At 36.8% G+C, this 24205-nt stretch overlaps 1 protein-coding gene and 1 non-coding gene across 7 annotated transcripts; both read right to left on the reverse strand.

Annotated features, from left to right (window-relative positions):
- Nucleotides 1-5031: 5031 nt before the first annotated feature.
- LOC146905619 (small nucleolar RNA R71) lies at nt 5032-5138 on the reverse strand. The gene has a single exon (XR_015020860.1). It is a non-coding gene; the product is annotated as a small nucleolar RNA R71 (small nucleolar RNA).
- A 10160-nt stretch (nt 5139-15298) lies between these two features.
- LOC146905620 (protein ENHANCED DISEASE RESISTANCE 2-like) lies at nt 15299-23546 on the reverse strand. Of its 6 annotated transcripts, XM_085727550.1 has the most exons (8): nt 23333-23544; nt 23042-23217; nt 22688-22789; nt 22525-22575; nt 22305-22438; nt 17288-17333; nt 16045-16093; nt 15299-15616 (listed from the first exon to the last, which is right to left on the reverse strand). In XM_085727550.1, exons 2-5 carry the CDS (start codon nt 23198-23200, stop codon nt 22322-22324), a joined length of 429 nt encoding a protein of 142 aa, XP_085583676.1. In that variant the 5' UTR covers nt 23201-23217; nt 23333-23544; the 3' UTR covers nt 15299-15616; nt 16045-16093; nt 17288-17333; nt 22305-22321. The 6 variants fall into 6 exon arrangements, with proteins under 6 accessions (XP_085583676.1, XP_085583679.1, XP_085583677.1 ...); XM_085727553.1 differs by lacking the exon at nt 22305-22438 and having other exon boundaries at nt 23333-23546; XM_085727551.1 differs by lacking the exon at nt 16045-16093 and having other exon boundaries at nt 15299-15628.
- Between the last annotated feature and the right edge of the window lie 659 nt (nt 23547-24205).

Consider the following 24205-nt stretch of genomic DNA (forward strand, 5'->3'; position numbering starts at 1 on the left):
CTGAAACGGCGACAGAAACAAACAGACAAAAAAATTAACCAATGCCTAAAATAGTGAAGGGTGAAAGCCACCATCCGTGATAATTGAGGTGAAGTGATGGAAACTTCGCCTTCAACCAGAAAAAAGAAAGCGACTTGATTTTATCAACCACCTGCAAAATTGAGCATTGTTTACCGTTGAAGAGCCTATTGTTTCTTTCTTTCCATATCTCCCACGTAGTTGCAAACCAAAGAACCTATAAAATGGATTGACGCGCCTTTGCAAGACCACCAAGAGCTGTAAACTGAATAAAATGGTCCCCCACCGCAAAAGGAACAACTGACGATACATTCAGCCATTTAAAGATATGATGCCAAATAGAACCGAAGATATTACAATGTAAAAATAAATGTTCAGAAGTCTCCTCAATACCACAACCAGTAGCACACAAAAGGGCATCATTAGAAATCACCCCACGACGAAGAAGATTGTTCTTCGATGGTAACTTGTCACAAAATAGACGCCAAGCAAACAAAACAACCTTCAGAGGGATGTCTTTATTCCAAAACGAGGAAACAGACACCACACCAGCAGTCAGAGGTTGAGAAGTAAGCAATTTATATGCACTACGAACTGAAGAAATATGAGATGTTTCTAAATTCCAAAGCCACCTGTCTTCTTTGTCAACCTGCAAAGCCACCCTGTGAAGTAATAATTTAAGTTCCCCCACCAACTCCTCTTCCCACACAAACAGCCCCCTCCTCCAACACCTCACCTGTCCGTCATCCCCCCAACCTAACTGACACATTTCCGCCACTGACGCCTCCATAAACATCGACAGGTCATATAATCTAGGAAACCTGACTCGAAATGACACATCACCTACCCAAACATCCGACAAAAACAACGTATCAACCCCATTCCCAACAACACGGTCTACGCTGTCCGTAAACCACTCATCCCTACACAACACCTCTAAATCACGCCACCACATGGAAGCTAGGCGCCCCCCACCCCTCAACCTCCCATCCATCAAGCCATACCTAGCCGACAACACCTTAAACCACAAACTACCCCGCTCCACTAACATCCGCCAACACCACTTCCCTAATAACGCCACATTAAACTCCCTAATTCTCCTTACCCCCAAACCACCAACCTCCTTACTCCTACAAATAGTGTTCCAATCAACCCATGATATTTTCCTGTGGTCCTCACTCCCCCCCAAATAAAAAACAATTTAAAATAGATTCAATAGAGGAAATGATACCTGAAGGAGCTTTGAAAAAGGAAAGTGCATAAACAAGAAGAGATGACATGACAGACTTCAATAAAACCAGGCGGCCACCGAAGGATAAATGTTTGGAATTCCAGCTTGATAGTCTAGACTTGATTCGGTACAGAAGCGGTTCCCAAAAAGCCAACCTTCTCGGATTTCCCCCAATGGGCAGCCCCATATACATAAAAGGAATAGAACCCACCTTACAATTTAACACCATAACTGCCTCTGACAACCAAGAATCATGAATATTTACCCAACCAACTGACACTTTGAAAAATTCGCCTTCAAACCAGACAAAGCTTCAAAAAGAAGCAGAATCGCTCTCATGGCTCTAATATTAGCCCACGACTTCTCTCCCAAGATCAAAGTATCATCCGCAAACTGAAGATGGGACACTACCATAGGTTCACTACTACCCACTTGATAACCACAGAAGAAATTATTTTCAGACATTGATTTCATCAAAACATGGAAGCCTTCCGCCGTCAAGAAAAACAAGAAAGGAGAAAGAGGATCACCCTGCCTCAATCCCCTCCCAAGGGAGAATTCATCCGTTGGAGAGCCATTTACCAAAACAGAAGCAGTAGCTGTCTCAGTGCATTCCTTTATCCATTTCCTCTAGAGGGTAGGAAACCCCATATTCAGCATCACCTCTTGTAAATACCCCTAATCAATTGAGTCGTACGCCTTTTCAAAATCTACCTTAAAAAGTAACAATTCCTTTTTATGTATATGAGCTTCATCAACTATTTCATTAGGCACCAAGATACCATCAAGAATCTGTCGCCCCTTAATAAAAGCAGACTGAGAGTCCGATATGACCGAGCCAATCACCGCACGAAGACGATTCGCAAGAACCTTAGCCAAAATTTTATAAATACTTCCCACCAAAGAGATGGGGCGGAAATCATTCAGACGTTGCGGGCTATTGACCTTAGGAATAAGAGCAATAAAAGTGCTATTTATCCCCTTAGACAATCTCCCATTCCTATGGAATTCAAGCAAAAAGCGCATCAAATCATCCTTCAAAATGTCCCAAAAGTCTTTAATAAAACCAAAAGAAATTCCATCCGGTCCAGGACATTTGTAACTGTCACAGTCCCACACCGCCGCCTTCACCTCTTCAACAGTAAAGATTTTAATCAAACCAGCCCCTTCTCTAAGAGACAGAGATCGAAACTGCATATTGCCCATAGAGGGGCGCACAACACATGAAGACCGAAAATGAGATTGAGAGTGTGAAAAAACAGCATTTCGGACATTGTCAACACCTTCAACCAATACACCATCCACTAGAAAAAATTGAATAACATTTCTTCGTTTTCGACTAGATATAATACCATGAAAGAAGTTAGAATTTGCATCCCCTTCCTGTAACCAGTTCAGCCTCGACTGTTGCCAACAAATACTAGAGTTAATCCGGGATAAAGAAAACAACTCCTCTGTGAACCCATGAAGATCCTTAACCTCCTCATCAAGTAAAACAGTAGATTCCCCCTTTAAATCAAAAGTAGAAATTCTATCTTTTAAAGACAAAATTTTTGCTGGTAAATTTTGAGAATGACTCTGATGCCACTCCCACAAGGCCAATTTGATCAATTTTAATTTTTATTTCAACACATAACCACCCCATCCTTCAACATGGAGGGAATTCCATCTTTCACGAACAAAATTACTACAACCCCGAATATTTTCCCAACATTTTAACAACCGTAGCGGTCTTGGACCCCAATTATCCTCATCAACAGTAAGCACTAAAGGACAATGATCAGACAACCCATGGGTCGACGCCATCTGCTAGGCTAGAAACACTGCCCATACTTCTCCTTTCATCACTACAACATTAAAATCACCACAAATGCAGACATTTTGACCGTTAAAGAATGCAATCTATTTGAAATACTGATCCAAAAAGCCTCCTGACAGTTTACATCGCACGGTGCATAAACATTAAATAAAACAAAATGTTCTCCTGACTTCACAAATTTTCCGGCAACCACCAAAACATTATCAAATGACATTGACGACCACACTTCTACCTCATTTGTATCCCAAATGATGGCTAAACCTCCCTGATGAGTCTTTATTTAGTTTAGTTTTATATATTATTTAGTTTAGTTTTATTTAGATTTTATTTTATTTTATTGCAATATTATTTCCTTTTTGAATCTTTCTACTACAATTGCATATTTTATATTTCAGGAGCGAATATATGATGGAAGGAGCCTTGGAGCAAAAGAAAAGAGTCTGAAGCAAATTCGGAGCAAAAATACGAAGATACGGAGACAAAAATATGTCTCCCACAAGTCAGAAGCTTGGCACGGCCAGTGCCACCCTCCAGGATACCTTTTGCTGCTTTTTCTTCAAGCCCAAGTTACTCTGTTTTAGTTTTACCGAAAAGCCCTTGTAATTGCTTAGATTTTAAGTCGACTGTAAAGCTATAAATAGAGTAGCTCTCCATCACAAATATTCATCTTTTGTTCTTGGAATAAAATTTCACTTTTACTTTATTTTATATTCTTCTTCTTCTTCTCCTTCTTCTCTATGTCTACAATGAACATTAGTGAGTAGACTCTTCTTGTCTTGGGATTGTTGGATAAGTCTAATGACATAATCCTAATCGAACCAAGCTTTAACCCTAATTTCATGTAACCGTAATTTCTAATCTAGATTCACCGTTTTAACATGAATTAACCATTATCAAACTGTGGAAACGAAAGTGGAGGGTTTGATAATTGTTAATCCATCATCTCAAATATCAATTCATAATGCGAAAGCGGAGCTTTGATATTGGAACAAGTGAATCTAGACAAGAATTGCAAAGGCAGTGAAATAGTCTTTGCAATTCTTGAGACATGTGTAGTTTCAATCCTAAAAGCCTCTTCTAGTAATCAAGTCAGCGAAATAGGCTTGGTTGCTAGAGGTAAACTCTCACCGGACTTGATCGGAAAGGTGAGGGGCTAAAGGGAAACCGGTCTTTAGAAATTAGGTGTAAAACATGAAATTAGAAGTTAAAGTCTTGGCTAGTGAAGGACTTGTCATTAGGATCAACTAATAATTCCAAGACTCTTTTATTTTATTATTGTTATTTCTTTTAATTAAAAATCCAAAATTTTTAACCTTTCAAACTTCCATCTAATCATTATTAAAAGTTAATTAAATTCATAACTCCCTAGCGGAACGATACTCTCTCTTACTACTATTACTTCGATAGACCGTGCACTTGCGGTTTGGCCTATCAAATTTTTGGCGCCGTTGCCGGGAAGTTATTGCAATTTGATTAATTTTTTTAGGATTAGATTGAAAAAAAAATCTTTTCCTTTATTTTATTTTATTTTATTTTATTTTATTTCTTTCTTTTTCTATTTCTTCTTTTGCCTTTAACTTCTTGGGAAGATAATAACGTTATGGCTAAGGAACGCTCTCTCAAAGAGTATGCAATCCCATCTTCAAATGAGTCATACGATGCTATTGTGTACCCAACGGTTGAGGACAATTTTGAAATAGAACCTGCACTTGTTCACTTAGTGCAGCAAAATCAATTTTTCGGATCACCCACTGAGGATCCGAATTTTCATATTTCAACCTTTTTAAGACTCAGTGGAACCGTGAATGCAAACCAAGAGGTCGTAAGGCTGCACTACTTTCCTTTTTCCTTAGGGGGTAGAGCTAGTTCTTGGTTTCATTCATTGGAATTTGGTTCTATCACTTCATGTCACCAAATGAGACAAACTTTTCTTTCTCGATTCTTTCCTCATTCTAAAACTGTTAAATTAAGAAATTGAATCACACAATTCACTCAAAAAGATGGATAATCTCTTAAAGATACGTGGGAGCGTTTCAAAGAAATGCTTAGACTTTGTCCCCATCATGGTTTAGAGAAGTGGCTTATTATTCACACTTTTTATAATGGTCTTTTGTATCCCATAAAAATTTATGTTGATGCAGCTGCAGGTGGAGCTTTGATGAATAAAACATACACAGGAGCATATGCTTTGATCGAGGACATGACACAAAACCACTATCAGTGGACCTACGGAAGGGACATCACTAATGTTGCTCCTTCGCCCTCTAAAAAAGAGGTAGGTATGTATGAAATTTCTTCCCTTGATCATCTAGCTGCTAAGGTTGACGCACTCACACAAAAATTTGATAAAATAAATACTAGTGTTGTCACACCTACTCCTGTTTCACCACCATGTAAATTTTGTGGAATACTCGGTCATACTAGCGTTGAATGCTAACTAGGTAGTACTGTTGAAAGTCTCGAGCCATTAAACTTTGATAAATATAATCAAGGGATGAGGACAAACAAATTTTTTTATAACAAAACACCTCAAAATCCCTTTCGACAACAAACAACACCGCCCGGTTATGCAAACAGCCAAGGAGTCCCTCAGAAATCCAGCTTGGAAATTTTACTAGAAAAATGGGTTATGGATCAATCCAAGCAGAGCTTAAAAATCAAATTGGATTTTTGAACGACTCTGTTGTCAAGCTTACATCTAAAGTGGACTCTATTTATACTCACCAAAAATTGCTAGAGACTCAAATCTCTCAAGTAGCCCAACAAGCGGCTGCTTCCTCTCAAACCTCCGAAGTCCTTCTAGGTCAAACCAAAACCAACCCCAAAGACCATATAAGTGCTATTACTCTTAGGGATGGTAAACAATTAGAGGACCCCGTTGTGTAAGTTAAGAATAATGAAGGAGAGATAGGGAGTGATGAGCCATAGGAGAGAATGATAAGTCATTTGTTTCACCATCTCACGAGCCTAAAATTCCTTTAACACAAGAGTTTGCTAAATCCAAGTTAGATGACCAGTTTAGAAATTTTATTGAAATACTTCCAAACAAATTGCCACCTAAACTTAATGATCCAGAGAGCTTTCCCATACCTTGTGTCATAGGATCTGGAACTATAGCAAAAGCCATGTGTGATTTGGGAGAGAATGTCAGTTTGATGCCGTTGTCCCTTTCTGAAAGATTGAATATAGGATAGACAAACCACTTTCTTACCGTCAAGCTAATGACTCTAAACAAGCGCTTTGTGGGAGGCAACCCACGCATTTATTTTGCTTTTATTTTGTTTGTTTTTTGTTGTTTTAAGTTTTTTTGTAGGTAATTGTCCGAGTAGGTTCAAGAAAAGTGAAAAAATTTCGAAGCCCCCTTGACCAGAAGGCTGGCACGGCCCGTGCTCCCAGATGGCACGGCCGTGCCAAACATCACTAAGCCAAACCCAAACTCCAGAAGCCTGGCACGGCCCGTGCCAATATGTGGCACGGCCGTGCCACATCTCTAGGTAAGTATTACCTCAAAATTTTTCTTCTTCTTCCCTCATTCTCACACACAAACATCTCTCTACCTTCAAACTTCTCTCTAAAACCTCCATAACCAACAACCTTCAAACCTTCATATCTCCATCACATCTTCACCAATTCAACCAATTTTTTCCCCAAATTCTAAACAAAACCCTTCCATCAAAAACAACTTTCATCCACCCAAACCCATAATTCACCAACCCCTTTTCTCCTTAAACCTAACCCTAAAAACCACAAATTCTTAACCAATCTCCACACCTAAACTCATAAACCTTACTCAAACATAAACCCCAAACCTAAACCAACCTTTTCCACCAAAAATCTTTCTAGACCCTAACCTTCATCAAAACACAAAGTCCAACCAAGGTCAAGGACAATGGCTTCAAGAAGAAGTGGGAAATTTTCCATTTAGAGTAGAACCGAGTTAGGGAACACTAGAACCGATGAACTCTTCATGCTTTGGACTATGCTCTATAACCACCCCGTAAACACTTGTTTCTATTTGCTTGATTATCTTGCCAATGTAGGTAATAGGCCTGCCGGTAAGGGAGAGATAGTGGTGGGGGGAATCATCACATACATAACTAGGCAATTTGGAGTGGGTGAAGATGAGGGGATAAAACCAATTCAGGAAAACAATAGGCTGAACATAGACACCCTCCATGCTATGCATTTCATAAAACATCAACCGCCCATGCAATACAAACTCAAGCTTAATGTGCCTATTTTGATACTACTTCCTAACCTATCTCGAACTAGCATCGAGGTGGAAGCAAATTTGTTGTATGTTGATGATGACCAGGTACATGAAGAGCAAAATCTTGATGAAGGAGAAGGTGCTAACTTGCACCATGAGGGAGAGCACCATGACCAAGAAACCGGAGAGCTCAATGACAATGAAAGATGGGCATGGATGCGAACCGAGGTTGAGAGGATAAGCACCGAGCAACAAATGCAAGGTGTTGAACTACTGGGGCTAAGAAGTGATGTCCAAAGGGGCAACCGCTTGTCGGAAGACAATAATGAGATGCTCCGGAGGATGATGCACCAATTCAATCTCCAAGGTCCTCCTTATGGACCTCAATGAACAATTGTGAGCTTTCCTCTTCCTCTCTTCCCTCATCTCTCCTCTCCTTCTTTCCCTTTCTTCTACTTCTTCTTCTTCTTCTTCTTCTTCTTCTTCTTCTTCTTCTTCTTTTTCTTTTTTCTTTTAATTTAGCCTTTCTTTGAATCATTGAGGACAATGCTTCTCCTAAGTGTGGGGGGAGCCTAATAAAGTGTCTTGAGTCGTAGTGTTTCCAAACTCCCTTGAACTTTATTCTTTTGTTTTGTTTTTATGGCAAAAGGCATGATTAAGTAGCTTGTTTTTAATGGAAATTATGACATAAATTTTTTTGTTGTCTTCTCTTAAAAGGTTGTTTCTTGTACATGAAAGTGATTTCTTGTGTTTTTAGTATTCTTGCTATACCCACATCTTGTTTTATTGTGAAAAATTCTCCAATGAGAAAAGCACTCAGTTGCAATCTTTGAGTAAGTGTATGAGTATGTATTTTAAGGAACACGTTCTAACTTTAATGGTAACTTAGACCCTTAAAAGTCTTTAGAGTAAAAGTAGTATAAGTTTGTGTGGGAAATAATTAATGTGCTTTATTGTTTTATTATAATTGTTGAATTAAAAATGGGGCGGGAGAATGGCATCAACATGTGGAGGAAAGGACACTCCCTCTCTGTCTTCCTAAATGTGATGGTGACTCCCTAATTGAACTTAAATCCCTCAAATGAGGAAATAAATTCATCAAAGCTAGGGGGAAAGGACACCCTCTCCAAAAAGACTTCCTACGCGGAGATGATTAAAATTTTGCAGCACTGCTTAAGGTGATTTTGAATCTAGGAGGAAAGGACACCCTCTCCATAAAGACTTCCTATGAGGATAGATAGCCCCTAAGCATCTGCAGCCCCTTGTGCTTAAAATTGTTAATCTAATTTAATTATAACTAAATTCCCATCTCTCTTATACGAAATGAAGAAAGGACTTTTCTCGGTTACTTTAGCATTAAGGATAGAGCCTGTTCCTCATAATATCTGTCTTATACAGGAGCAAGAAAAGGGCTGGACTGCACACACACACTCACTTGAGCCTGTTCCTCATAATATCAATATTATTTCCGTTTTGAATCTTTTTACTACAATTGCATATTTTATATTTCAGGAACGAATATATGATGGAAGGAGCCTTGGAGCAAAAGAAAGGAGTCTGGAGCAAATTTGGGGCAAGAATACAAAGATACGGAGACAAAAATATGTCTCCCACAAGTCAGAAGCTTGGCACGACCCGTGCCAACATGTGGCACGGCCGTGCCACCCTCCAAGATACCTTTTGCTGCTTTTTCTTCAAGCCCAAGTTACTCTGTTTTAGTTTTACTGAAAAGCCCTTGTAATTGCTTAGATTTTAAGTCGATTGTAAAGCTATAAATAGAGTAGCTCTCCATCACAAATATTCATCTTTTGTTCTTGGAATAAAAGTTCACTTTTACTTTATTTTATATTCTTCTTCTTCTCCTTCTTCTCTATGTCTACAATGAACGTTAGTGAGTAGACTCTTCTTGTCTTGGGATTGTTGGATAAGTCTAATGACATAATCCTAATCGAACCAAGCTTTAACCCTAATTTCATGTAACCGTAATTTCTAATCTAGATTCACCGTTTTAACATGAATTAACCATTATCAAACCGTGGAAACGAAAGTGGAGGGTTTGATAATTGTTAATCCATCATCTCAAATATCAATTCATAATGCGAAAGCGGAGCTTTGATATTGGAACAAGTGAATCTAGACAAGAATTGCAAAGGCAGTGAAATAGTCTTTGCAATTCTTGAGACATGTGTAGTTTCAATCCTAAAAGCCTCTTCTAGTAATCAAGTCAGCGAAATAGGCTTGGTTGCTAGAGGTAAACTCTCACCAGACTTGATCGGAAAGGTGAGGGGCTAAAGGGAAACCGGTCTTTAGAAATTAGGTGTAAAACATGAAATTAGAAGTTAAAGTCTTGGCTAGTGAAGGACTTGTCATTAGGATGAACCAATAATTCAAAGACTCTTTTATTTTATTATTGTTATTTCTTTTAATTAAAAATCCAAACTTTTTAACCTTTCAAACTTCCATCTAATCATTATTAAAAGTTAATTAAATTCATAACTCCCTAGCGGAACGATACTCTCTCTTACTACTATTACTTCGATAGACCGTGCACTTGCGGTTTGGCCTATCAATCGCGACGCGCCAATCGACGGTTAAAAAGAAAAATCCACATTCACATCCCCCCACATAGCTTTACAAACATAAGCATCAAGCACAACTAATTTCGTTTCTTGAATATAAAGAATAAAAGGTTGTTTCTCCCTCACCATATGAGTCACCTCCCTCCGTTTTTCAAAACCACTCAAACCCCTTACATTCGAAGACACTATCTTCATGACACACACACAAACATGACTCCAACCCCTCCCCCACCACCAACCTCTCTCACGACCTAACCCCACTCCCTCCAACCTCTGGATTTTTTCTTCCCACCCCTGACAAGACATCAAACATATTATTTTTGTCACCATTAAATTTAATGCTCACCTTCTTGGCTAACCCACAAACATCATCAGAAACCACATTTGTATTACCATGAAGGACTAACCAATTTTCTAAATCATTATTAACTGAAGATTGAGAATCACCACGGGAGGAACCTTCAACCGAAGACACCAAAACCTTGGATGAAGCAGACACCCTTTGACGTTTCCTTTCATTCTTTCTCAAAACACGAAGCACCTCCTGCCGATCCTTATTAGATAGTCTGGCTATACATTTTAAATTCTGAGCACAATTGCGGAGATATCCACAACCCTTCTTCTTAGTCACTCTATGGGCACGGTAAGAAGATGAAACAATAGGAGTACTTGCTGTTTTTGCCGCTTCACCCACAACAATCACTTTATTTCTATTAACCCAATCCAAACTCCACGATCCTGCTTTCAAAGAACGGTCCTTGCATGGTGGACAAGATATGGTGCTCTTGACAACCCTTTTAGCTTGGTTTAAATTTTTTTTAGAGTTAGGAACTTGACCTCTAACACTTTCACGAGCAATAGTGGGTTGAGGGATGTCAGAAGCTACATTACAATTCTTAACCAAAGATGTCTGTACCCGAACCTTTGGAGCCGCAACATAAAATGATGGTTGCACTTTCTGCTGCAAAAAGGAGGCCGCAGGTTCTGCTATCAACAAATCAATAAACTCTTGCTCTTTCTTGTCGTTAACAACACCTTGATCATCCGAACGCCTGCTAACAGGTTGTTTCTGTTGCACCTCATAATTCCAATCTTCAGATAAATGAAGTAATAAATCATTAACATCACCACAACCCCCAACATCAACGTGATTTACACCCATACCTGAATTTTCTTCGACATAATTAACATCCTCATCAAGTAAGCAAGCATCCTCACCCAATGAAAAACCCAGTTCTTCAATAATTTTAAGCTTAAAAAGAACTCCGTCAATCACCAACGATGTACTCAAATTCAATATATCCAAAGAACATGTCGACACTAGAACACGTGCATAGTCAAGCCGCTCTTTTTCCACAGTTATATCATCCACCCTTAATAAACGACCACAGTCCATGACACTCAATTTTAAAAAATCATTGTTCCATGCATGAAGCGGCACACCGTATATTCTGACCCATGCACCCCTTTCTTGCACTAAAAAATCCTTATTCCATCGAGTAGGATTAGCAAAAAAGATGTTGAAAAAATTTGGTGCCTCCGATAAAATAGTTTTTACATCCCCTCCATCAGGACTTTTCAAGATAACCTTATCAGCTCCTAACAGTATAATTAACAAAGAACCAAAACCCGCATCAGAGATCCGACGCTGTAAAGCCGGTATAGCTTCTCCATTTACCACCGAAACAACCAGACACTTTGTGGCCAAATCCAAGTCATCAACAGTCGAAACATACTTCGAAACATACATCAGACTACCTTTCAAAACCATTCCACGCAACTTCTCACCATCGGACACAGTAACATCCTCTTTCACCCTCAACTCATCCACCGCCTTCTTCTCACTTACCATATTACCAGACTTCGAACCACCCTTAACCTCACCTCCTACAACCCTCACTCACACAATCAGTCTCCATCTCACTTTTTTCTCCCTCTTTAATTTTTCTCCCTCTTTGTTTGTTTGTCCTTTAATAATTTTTTCTCCCTCACCATTATCCCGTACGACAGTCCGAGAGTTCCCAAACCTATCAAAACTCGCCACCTTCGCCACCACATTCCAATCACCAAACCTGAAATTATTCAAAGCTTTCAGAAGCTTATCATCGTCCTTCACCTTATCATACCGCACAAAACCAAACACACCACCGTTAACATTACGTTTCATAGCTAAGTAAACATCTTCCATGATTCCACACACCTCAAAGCCTTCACGTAACGAGCGATAGGTAATACTGTCTGGTACATTTGTAAAATAAAAGGACACAAAATTATGGGAAATAGTACCAGATTTTTCTTGCTGAAGTTGCACCCGAGAACGTCTGACTGTGTTGCTGTTATTGCCCGCGACTTCAGCTCCTGCCACAGGAATCTGAGGCCGCGAGTTTGAATGTTGATACTGTCTTAATGGTCGGCGCCCAACATCATCACGTTTCTGTCCATGGCGTTCATACTGTAAAACCACGCGACCATCATAGGAAACCCTAGGTTCATGAAAATCCTTTAAATCCTCCATATCACTGTACCATTGATCTGAACCATACCGAACCGCTGAACTGTACCGAACCCTAAACCTAGACTGTCGCTGATCCTCCTCCCATGCTCTTCCGCGCCGCTGATCCTCTCGAAGCCTGTCTCGCTTTCCATCGACCTGTTCAGACGCTTTCCTTCTCCTCGATCTCACAACAGCCCAATCTCCCCTATCCCCCCATATGGTGGCACCCTGCTTGGATCCCAATCCTCCCCATAGTACCTCTCGTCCGATGAAGAATACCGGCGCGGTTGCCCACGACGGAGCCTAGGGTAACCGCCTCTCTCTCCCTCTCTGGACCATGCTTTCTCACTCATGTTTCTGTTTTTATTTATTAATCCATATAATGTTTTATCACATTTGAATTATTCCATTATTATGACAAATATGTTTCCTCCAATGGAGCATTTCATTCCTCGAAGCAACGTTGAACCCACACTTGTTTGTTGGTATTGGTTTGGGATATCGGAGTGTGCTCCAAGGTCATTCTCCCAAATGTTTATTTAGGTGGTTGATTTAACTTTTTTTAAAAAAATCCTCAAAGCCACGTTATTTGTATTCTTATTGATTTTTTTTTATAAGTCCCACATTATATTCAATTGATTAACCTGTGAATTCAAATACTACTATAGTAAATGAAATGAGGAAATTACAAACAATTGATTGACTCATACATATAAGGAAAAAAAAAATCCTGTTTGGATACGAGAACCCAACTTTTGTATCTCACATGTTACCAACGAAGATGAATCGCCGTTAATGGTGGTGGAAACGTCGTATTAAATAAACCCAATTGAATTGACCTAGTGGTATTAGCCTGAGACTTGGGAGTATGTTCATCTTCAAAGTCTCGATCCCCTCTAGTGTCAATTTGAATAAGCTAATTTAGCTTATTAAAAAAAAATCTTCGTACCACATACCAATATATGATTGTAACAAAAAAATGCGAGAATAAAAAATTTGGCTATGATTCACACGTAAGAATTAACAATGTTTTTTTTTACAAAAATAAAAAATATTCTTTCATTCAAATTGATAGAGTATACAATACAAATCCAAATTTGCTAAAAACAAAAATGATGAATCTGTGAACAAGCTCACAATATCCATGTTAATAGCATAAAACAGCAAAATACCTATGCCTACAAATATGACTAATATGACTATATTAATGTCTCCGAAATACTCATGTCTCCGGATCTGCAACGTTGACGACCCCAAAGTCACTGTCATTGATCGGATATGCACTTGTTCAAAGCTAATCTTTCAACCTGAATCAAACAAACACCGCACTAAGACGAGAAATAAAAAACACACCACCCAAAGACGGGAAATCAAAACAAACAGAGTCGTTCAAAGACGACGAAATCACAAAAACAAACGAAAGAAAACAGAAAATATGTGAAATCACTTATTCAATTAGGATAGAAGGAAAAACAATTCGGAAGGGGTGATTTTTGGGTCAAAATTAACCCTAAAACACCCATCTGAAAAGAAGAAGAAGAAGAAGAAGAAAGGGGGTGACGACTAGGGTTTGAGAAGGAGAGAAGAGAGAGGAAGAAAAGGAATAACGATGGAAAATAAATTGACAAAATATTTCCCCATTTGCAATTATCATACATTATTGGTCTGTACGTTTTTCTAATTCTATTTTAGCGAGGTAGAGTTTTAAGACCAAATACTCCCTTTTTATGTATCCCAAATTGACGAGGATGTTTAGTAGTGTGACTAGAACTCTGACCCGTGCTATCGCACGGGTCATATCGATCGTAAAAATTATGTAAACTTGTAATCGAACACTCAACACTAAGGAAAAAGTTTAGAATTAAAGATACAGTATTACATAAGTCATACCAAGAGATGGATGGACTATAACATGGTTAATTCAAACAAAGGACACAATTTGGGATATATTACGAAAAACTTCTCTTGACCCGTGCTATCGCACGGGTCTGTTATAGTTGAAGACTGTCATATGTTTCAACAATTGATATTTAATATGTTATTATCATATTAATACACTCCCTCCAATCTCATTGAAAAATAATTTAATTTTTTTTAGATACATTAATTATTCAATCCCCTAAAAAAATTATATATATATATATATATATATATATATATATATATATATATATATATATATATATATATATATATAACCGGATGAGTATATTATATGATATTTACGTTATGTTTATGATAAGACAATGGTGAGGAAGTTGTTGATTTGGTTGTGTTGGGTACCTTTTCAGTTTCTTTTTCTTTGCAGGTATAAAGTGGTAATCAAGGCTCATGATAGTAATACTACTAAATGGTGCATAAGAGCAATTCTCAATCCATATAAAAAAAATGTTTGGTTTTTTTTTTTTAGACAAAAATCCTTGATTTAATTAGTTTGTCTCATTATGAGAATAATCCAATACATTTTTATTTTGACAGGGACACTATAACTTTGGATTAGAAAAATGAACTTGCATTACTTTTTGGTTGACACAATAGCCCTTCCAAATACTACGTGTTTCATCTGCCAAATTTTCATGATAGTGAGAAAAATCTTGTCTAAACACCAATTACCTTAGATTCTTTTGATGTTTTTCTGATATAGTAGCAAGTGAAATCAATTATTTCAGGCCTGTGACAAATTTGTGTACATCCGAATAAGACGATAGCATTGATGAGCAATGTAAATTTTGAGATGAAGGAGACTTGATTTTGATGAAACCATAGACATAAAGCAACATACATATATACAACCGATAATAATCACTCAAAAAATATACTATCATTTAATGTACACATAAAAATAACAATAAATCTTGAGTGAGATATTTACTCACAAACAGTTGATCAAAACACAACGCTGCTAAAACAAATTCTCAAAATCATATTAATATATTGCTCTAGATCAGGATCAACAACAAAAAATATCGCATTAAATCACATCCAACAATAGTCCACATAACTGACAATTGAGCAAAATAATCGTCAGCATGCTATATTTGGTAGTTACATGCTTGAAAAAGATAATTCAAATTAAGACACGCTCAACTTGTAAACAAAATAACAATGATAAAGACAAAGAAGAAGACTTGACAAAAAAAAAAAAAAAAACTCAAACACAACTGCTAATGTCAGTTTCTGGTGGGATCTTCATTTAGTTTCTTCAATTTTCACACACTTTTCGGCGCTTTAGTGACAGATGCATCTCCACCATCAATATCAATTTCTGTCAATGATTCTTAATAAGAGATTGTGATTGAATAGAGATTGTGATTGAATGTGAGATGAATGAAAATGTAGTGTTTGTATTGAAGAGATGTCACTAAAAGAGATAAAAACATCTATAACATTGCATTATCAACACACATAGAAAAGAGGATATCTTTACAGTCTGTGCTTATTTGTGCAACCAAAATTCAACAACAGAATGCAAATATCAAGATAAGCCAATCTCACTGACATTAGAGATGTCAAACTCCATGTGGCAAGTTCGGAATTTCGTAAGGTTCATTCATGTATATTCGTCGAACTCAACACCATCATCAATTTGATATGTTTTACAACATAATAAAGGATAGTAGAACAAAGACATAGTAAAACATAATAAACACAGAGTAAACAATAAAGGATTAGTGAGGAGATCATCAAATGAACCTTTTAGCTAGGAATCATGAAATGTGCAGACATTATTCAGCTCTTCCTACTCAAAAATAAAATCTCAATCAAATTTAAATAGGGAAAAATCAATTACAAAGGTTAGTATTAGAATACATGTCCATGTGTTTGAAACTTATATCAGTTGCTTTCATTTTTAAGCACTTCAACGACACCATTTTTCTATCTAAGCTCTTAAAACACCAAGCAGTGTGAGTCTAGAGGAGCATCATACCTTTCTCAAGTTACATTTTACTATTGTTACTGTTCACGTATGTAAACATAAGTTAAATTACAACAGGTGAGCTGCTCAGTGAAATGTCCTAGGTGGAATTCCAAGAGCACTCTGAATAATACTTAGATGTAAAATACAAGACTTAGATGTAAAATACAGTGTTTGAGATAATGGATTCCCCCCTGCTCTCTAGTTGACTCCTTTTATAGGTCTCACTTTACTGACCTAGTGGGCCTTTCTTTGGATGTCCAGGCCCATTAATCTTGAGGTCCATATGGCTCATCTGTACTAGGCGCGTGGAGCTGATTAAGATTCCTCGCAGTGCTCGTCCGTACAAAGCGCGTGGAGTCAAGGGTACACAGCTCACGTCATTTGTCCGTGCAGGACGTGTGGCACATTATGAGATGCTCTTAAGAGGAGGTCCACAATGTTACTCAGACAACGACGTGAGAGAGAGCTAGTGATGTTGATGGTGGTGATCACATGACTTAGACAATCAAACTGAGCTAAGCAGGTGGAGCTCACGTGACCTGAACGATCAAGCTGAGCTAAGCAGGTGGAGCTCACGTGACCTGAATGATCAAGCTGAGCTGTACATGTTGAACAGTCAATGTATATAAAAGTCCATGTGGTATGGTCCTCCATACCAGTCCAGTTACTAAGATGAATAAAATTATAGTTAGCAATCCAACTTACAAACATTGTACTTTAAATTACACACACAGAAACAAATTAGCAATTCTCAACCAAATCATTACATTTCAAACTTAAAATTTAAATGATCTCTTAAGAAAAATACACGAATGCAGAAGACAATCATCATCGATAACCAAATGATAGCAATATTGAAGGCACATAACTAACCAAATATAGGTTCTAAAAGTTGCTTAAAATAAATAATACCAAATGAGAGTTTCAAATCGTTTTTGGATACTAACTTTGCTCTAAATATGTTGAGATGAAGTTTTTGGATTCTAAATGTCCTAGAAGTTTGTTAAGAACATATACCTTGAGATGAAGCACTTGACTGTCAATACACATCCTTTTAATTCAACTTCGAACATGCACACACACTACAAGAATTCCTTAATATACTAGCCAATTCAAAATTGCATTACTGGGGGATTCAGACCCTCAGTAATTACTGGCGGAATAAACCTCCAATAACATCAAAAAAACCCTCAGTAAAGTTACTGACGGAAAAAACCCTCAATAATTCCATGACTTACATTACTGACGGATAAATCCGTCAATAAAGAACCATCGAATTATTACTGGCGGAAATATTCCGCCAATAATGTAAACAACATGACTTTGTTTTACTGAGGGATATATATCCGTCAGTAATTTTATAACGGATTAAATAGTCCGCCAATAATGCAAAGTAGCCGCTAGTAATGTAAGTCATTTAATATTCCGTCAGTAACGAATAAAATCCGCCAGTAATTAAAGCATAGAATCCGCCAGTAGTCCCCCTTATCCGCCAGTAATGATAGGATGCAAATCCGCCAGTAGTCCCCCAAATCCGCCAGTATTGACATAACACTTATTAAAAAAACCAAAAATCGCTCAGTTCTCTGTTCTCTCCCCTCTCTCCCCTCTGAAGCATCGTGTTTCTCTGTTCTCTAATCCCAAATCAGAGATCTAAAAAATGTCAGGTTGGGACGAAGGAGGCGTATACTACAGCGACCAAGCACGCTCATGGGACGACGGCCGTGGCGGTGAAACCGATGCCACCATCTCCAACCACACCATCCTCCAAAAATTCAAAGAATTCATCCGTAACTTCGAGACCGGTAACAATGTCTTCCCTTACAGAGAAAGCCTTCTCCGCAATCCCAAATATCTTCTCGTCGATATGGAAGATATTGACTCTTTTGACCCTGATCTTCCTTCTAAACTCCGATCTGCCCCTGCCGATATTCTTCCTCTGGTAATTCATTTTAAACTCTGATTTTCTTCGGTTGATGACTTCGTTGATGTTGATTTTTTTGTGTTGATTTGTTTTTTGTTTGTTTGTTTGTTTGTTTGTTTGTGTAGTTTGAAAATGCGGCGGCGCAGGTTTTGGTGAGTTTGAAGACGAAGGTTGCTGGAGATACTGGTGATATGGAATATGCTGCTCCTGGTGATGTTCAGATTCTTCTTACTTCTAAAGAGGATTTTGTTTCCATGAGATCACTTGGGGTGAGTTGATTTTAACTAATTTTGTGTTTAATTGTTCATTTTGGTTTAAAATTGTGTTTTGGAAGATGTTTAGGGAATTAGGGTTCCAATTGAGATATTTGATATCTGTAGCACGAACACTTTTAATCGAAGGTGTGTCTGGTGTGTGACATTGACACATGTGATTAAGTTCAATTAGGTCATTTTCACAAATTATTATTGGTGTCAGTTTTGTGTCTTGTGTCCATGTGTGTGCTTCAAAGTATTTTATAGTTTCTACAAAGCTAGTTGATTCTTATTGAAATTCAAGTGCTTAGGGTTTCAATTGAGACATTTGCTTGTTGTCATGAAACCAGTTGATTATGTTGAATCTCGACTGCTTAGGAATTGAGATTTTTGCTAGTTGCAACGGGACAAGTTGATTCTTATTTAATTTTGAGCATTTGGTATATTTGAGGTTACATCAAGTTGATTACCTTTTTATCATTTTCGTAGGCTTAATACATTTCGAAGCTTGTTAAAATTGCTGGGATAACAATTGCTGCGTCGAGGACTAAGGCAAAAGCAACATATGTGACCTTGATATGCAAGAATTGTAAGAAGGGGAAGCAAGTTCCGTGTCGGCCAGGACTTGGGGGAGCAGTTGTTCCACGTTCATGTGATCATGTTCCTCAGGTTTAGTTTGTGCTGTCTTTTGCTTATATTGCAGTGGATACTTCCTGTTCTATTTTTTGCGTTTTTGAGGATGTCTCTTACATGATAAACGGTTTTTTTTTTGTAGCCTGGAGAAGAACCTTGTCCAATTGATCCGTGGCTTATTGTTCCCGACAAGAGCAAGTATGTTGATCAACAAACCTTGAAGTTGCAAGAAAATCCGGAGGTAGTAATATACTTTTGATATGATAAAAGGTTTAAAGACAATTTGAATGACTTATCATATGACAATTTTACCGTGTTCCCATGAGTGTGCTCAGTTCTCTGTTCTCTCCCCTCTCACAAACAAATCACTCAGTTCGCCGCCGCTGAAGCTTGTCCTCAGTTCGCCGCCTCTGATTCTTTCTCTCAGTTCACAATCTCCTTAAGCCATGGTAAGCCAACCGATTCTCTAATTTCTCATTCATTCTCCAATTTCTTATTTTAGGGTTTTGAATTGGGATTTTTTTAGGTTTTTAGAATTTTTTTATGGTTTTAGAATTCGGGGGGATTGAGAATAATTTTTGTTTTAATGTTTTGACTAACTTCGCTAGATTCAGACTTTGGAGCCATGGCTTGTCAGTGCGATCAAAATTTCTGGGGACCTAAAACTAGAATCTATTCTTGCAAGTGGTCTGCCTACATCAGAGGATTCAGAGCATGTTGTTGATCTGGAATTATTGAAAGCAAGTCCTCTATCTGCACAGATCTGGAATTATAGAAGAACCTGGATGCAGTACAATGCTGTTAGATCAAGTACAACGGTTGTGCGCTTCTTTGTTGGTTTGGTAGGTGTTACTTGTGTTTGTCTCACACGATTCTTAATATTAGTAGAATTGACTTGGCAGGAAAATCTTTCCTCTTCTCATTGGCAATATCTTTTGAACAGACACAGGTTGTTTCAGCGAAGTTTGTCATGAAGACAGATGATGATGCATTTGTTCGTGTAGATATAGTGCTAGCCTCTTTGAAGAGGATCAATGTGTCTCATGGGTTACTATATGGACTCATCAATTCAGATTCCCAGCCTCATCGAAATCCTGATAGCAAATGGTACATAAGCCAAGAGGTAATGATATCTTCTCTTTCTAGATTAATCCTTCTTACATTTTATTTACTTTATTAGTTTCTGACTCTCAGTTTATGGAATATGGTATATGCAATGTTTATTGATTGGACCTACTTTTAAATAGATCTCGGATGAATGTATTGGTCTTTGTACAAATATTCTCTATTCATACAAACTAAAGAGCTTATAATGAATGTAAATTCCCATGGATGAATTGAAACATGGTTATTCAGTCATGGTCCATGGGTTGGTGCATTTTCTTCAATTATCATATGCTTAGTATCGGAAAACTTAATTTAGAAATAAATTTATGTACATTGAAATGTTGATGAATGTTTCATGTCTCAAATATAATTATGAATTTTACACATTTAATTGATTTTGATTCCACTCTCAAGAAAACTTAATTTAGAAATAAATTTATGTACATTGAAATGTTGATGAATGTTTCATGTCTCAAATATAATTATGAATCTTACACATTTAAACAAAGTTGAAGCAATATTGTTGACTCCACTTTGTCCAGCACTGCATAGCAAATTAGCAATAAATTACTAGGTTGAGTTGAATATGTCAAAAGCAAGCTGAAATAGTTTGATTAACAGCCACAAGATAATACTCAAAATAGGTTGATTAATAGTTTGAATATGTCAGAAGCAAACTGAAATAGTTTGAATATGTCTTGTACAAGATTTGAAACCTGTTAAGTTCATATCTTATAAAATTTTAAACACAAAAGTTAATTTCAATAGTATAGATTTGAAACCTGTTAAGTTCATATCTTCTGATTAATATGTGTTCATGTTAGAATTAACTGTAACCCCTTCCGAATACTCTTACTCATTGTCTATTGTATAGATGAACAAATATGAACTCATATGATATTATGAAATTACTTTCTGAACCATGATTGTGTACTGGTATGGACCACAAAGGCGTATAAAGATGAACAAATATGAACTCTCGTTACAGATCAATATTTCTTTAAACTATATAATGAATGAATTTTTCGTTATTTTATTTTTCTACTCGTTAAATTTATCTATTAATGTAGTCTTTATTCTTATGAGATTATCATATCATGTTATATGCATTTGTTGAAGCTTTTCAAAGGTAGCAGGATAATTATATGGATACTTTAATAATTATATGGATGAGGCTTCGCAAGAAAATCCCCAAAACACGGGAAGAGGAGGAAATAGGAGCGAAGATCACCGAGAAGGAGATCAAGATCAAATTTGTCCGAATATTATGATAATTAGTTTTTTTTCTTAGTTTTCTAGATTGTAGGAATATTATTAAAATATTTATGATTTTGTATGAAAATTATTTATGTATTGTACAAATATTATAATGATACGTGGTTTAATTAATTTGTCGTATTAAATAAAAAAAATTATTTCTTTAATTTATTTGTGTTTATTTAATTTTATTTCTTTAATTAAAATCAAAAAGTGGGGGAAGGGATAAAAAAAAAAGGTGAAGTACATTACTGGCGGACATTTCCGTCAGTAATGCAAATTCGATTAACATTACTGGGGGGATAAATCCGCCAGTAATATTATGACAAATCTGAATCTACATTACTGGCGGATTATTCCGTCAGTAATTACTGGCGGAAATAATCCGCCAGTAATTACTGACGGAATAATCCGCCAGTAATGCTTTGTCAAAACTAACTCCCCATTACTGAGGGAAAATTCCGCCAGTAACATTTCTGACGCTCATATTACTGAGGGACTCGAATCCGCCAGTAATGCGTATTACTGAGGGATTTTTTGCATTACTGGGGGATTATTTCCACCAGTAATAAGGAAAATTCTTGTAGTGACAGTAATAAAAACAAACCTAATTAGAATGATTGATTGATTGTAATTGTAATTACTATATGTGTAAAGATTTTTTTACACTGCCAATTAATTGTAATTGTCAAATCATTAAAAAAGTTTGTCTTTAAGCATAATAACTACTATAGTCACAAATTATTGATTTTGATTTGTTGAAAGTGTGTCAATTTAAACTCTATCCTACAATTTTGTTCCAAATTTATACTTGTAATGAACTTAAGAAATGCAGCTGAAATCTTAGAATGTTGTTAACCTTAGAAATATATGTTATCAGCTTAAATCTTGAATTTCTATCAGTATCATCTCCTTCAACAAAGTTGTGCAATAATGGAAAGGAGTTTTCATCATGTAATAGAGGGCAATGCTATACATGGGATTTCCTGGCATCTGATTCATGACAGTATAAGTAAATTGACAGTCCAATACTTAAAGGTGATTAATAATATATAATCAAGATATAAGGTCATACTCACTTGTATGTGGATAACAAAAAAGAATTCTGCACCACCTTTTGCTGCATATTTCTGAATAAATAAAAATCCATAGCACATATGATAAGAAATTTCTAGCAGTAATATTTTGACAATGATAAGTACTCTCTAACTCAAGTAGAAAATGAAACGAAAAAGAAAATACCTGAACTATGGAACCAGGACGACTACTCAAATCATCTTCTCGTGTCTTACATCGAAGCCAATCTGCACCTACAAATTGCATCAAGGTGTCGTTTTCCTTGACCTATAAAAGAAAAATTTGCACTGTCATGTGTGAGTGTGTTTAATTCTACGATGGATTTGGCTTCTCTGAAGCGAGTAATCCACTTTAGAGTGGAAAGGAAAGTATGTAATATCGATCATTGATAAGAAAATCAATGATATATATTATCATACACAGAATTTGTTATGTGTAACATTAATTATTAACTTTCTTATATATAGTTGAGATTATTTGCTTCACTCATATAAGTTTAAAATTGGTAAAATTAAATACCTTTTGATGGTCTTGTAAATAAGTTTCTCCTCGAACCAAAAATAAAGATCGATCAGAAGGAGCCCAGGTGCAAGGTAAAGTAAAATTTGGATCTTTTTGAAGAGTGTTTCCATAAGAGCATGATGCACTTTCCTCCTTAGCTACCTCTTGCAAGTCCATGTAACCCTTTTTATGAACTGCAACATATGTTTAAACATTAAACCACTTTCTCATAAAATCATTTAAAAAGTGGCCTTAGCCTCAAATTACAACCCAAAATATTCTAATTGAGAAACTTCAATTAAAACTAACCGGCAAGTTCTTGTAACTTTTTCACAAAACAACCAGCTGGCGATGGTTTGGGTTAGAGCACACCAAGTTGTTCGAAGGAAAGTCAGAGTGCCATTGATTAGCATGGTGACAGCAGGGGGTGCGCGACATAATTCGATTGTTCGATGGAGGATTTGGTCGACAGTGCAGCGGTGGGTGTAAAAGGAGGAGACTTTGATTAATCAAGTTAAGATCTTTTCATAATCCCATCAATTAGGGGATACGCTTTAGTAAGCAGATATTAAGGTTAGGGTTAGCTTTAGTTGTTTCGGAAAAAATAGGGCTATAGATAAATATGAAATAGTTGTTTTGGAAAACTGTAGAGATAAATATGAAATAGTTGTTTTGGAAAAATAGGGCTATAGATAAATATGAAATAGTTGTAGGGCCAATTTGTTTCGGAAGTAGAGATAAATATGAAATAATTATTTCGGAGAATAGAAGAGATAAATATGAAATAGTTGTTTCAGAAAATAGAAGACATAAATATGAAATATGATCAATGGCTAAAATTGAATGGCGCCTAAATGTGCAAGATCCAATGGCTTAGAAAAGTGGAGGGAAAAATGGGGGGAAAATATTAGGGTTAGGGTTAGCTTTAGTTGTTTCGGAAAAATAGGGTTATAGATAAATATGAAATAGTTGTTTCGAAAAACAGAAGAGATAAATATGAAATAGTTGTTTCGGAAAAATAGGGCTATAGATAAATATGAAATAGTTGTAGGGCTAATTTGTTTCGGAAGTAGAGATAAATATGAAATAGTTGTTTCGGAAAATAGAAGAGATAAATATGAAATATGATCAATGGATAAAATTGAATGACGCCTAAATGTGCAAGATCCAATGGCTTAGAAA

Source organism: Medicago sativa, chromosome 7 (assembly GCF_051527215.1).
Source record: "Medicago sativa cultivar Bolivia chromosome 7, Bolivia_mono, whole genome shotgun sequence".
NCBI lineage: Eukaryota > Viridiplantae > Streptophyta > Magnoliopsida > Fabales > Fabaceae > Medicago > Medicago sativa.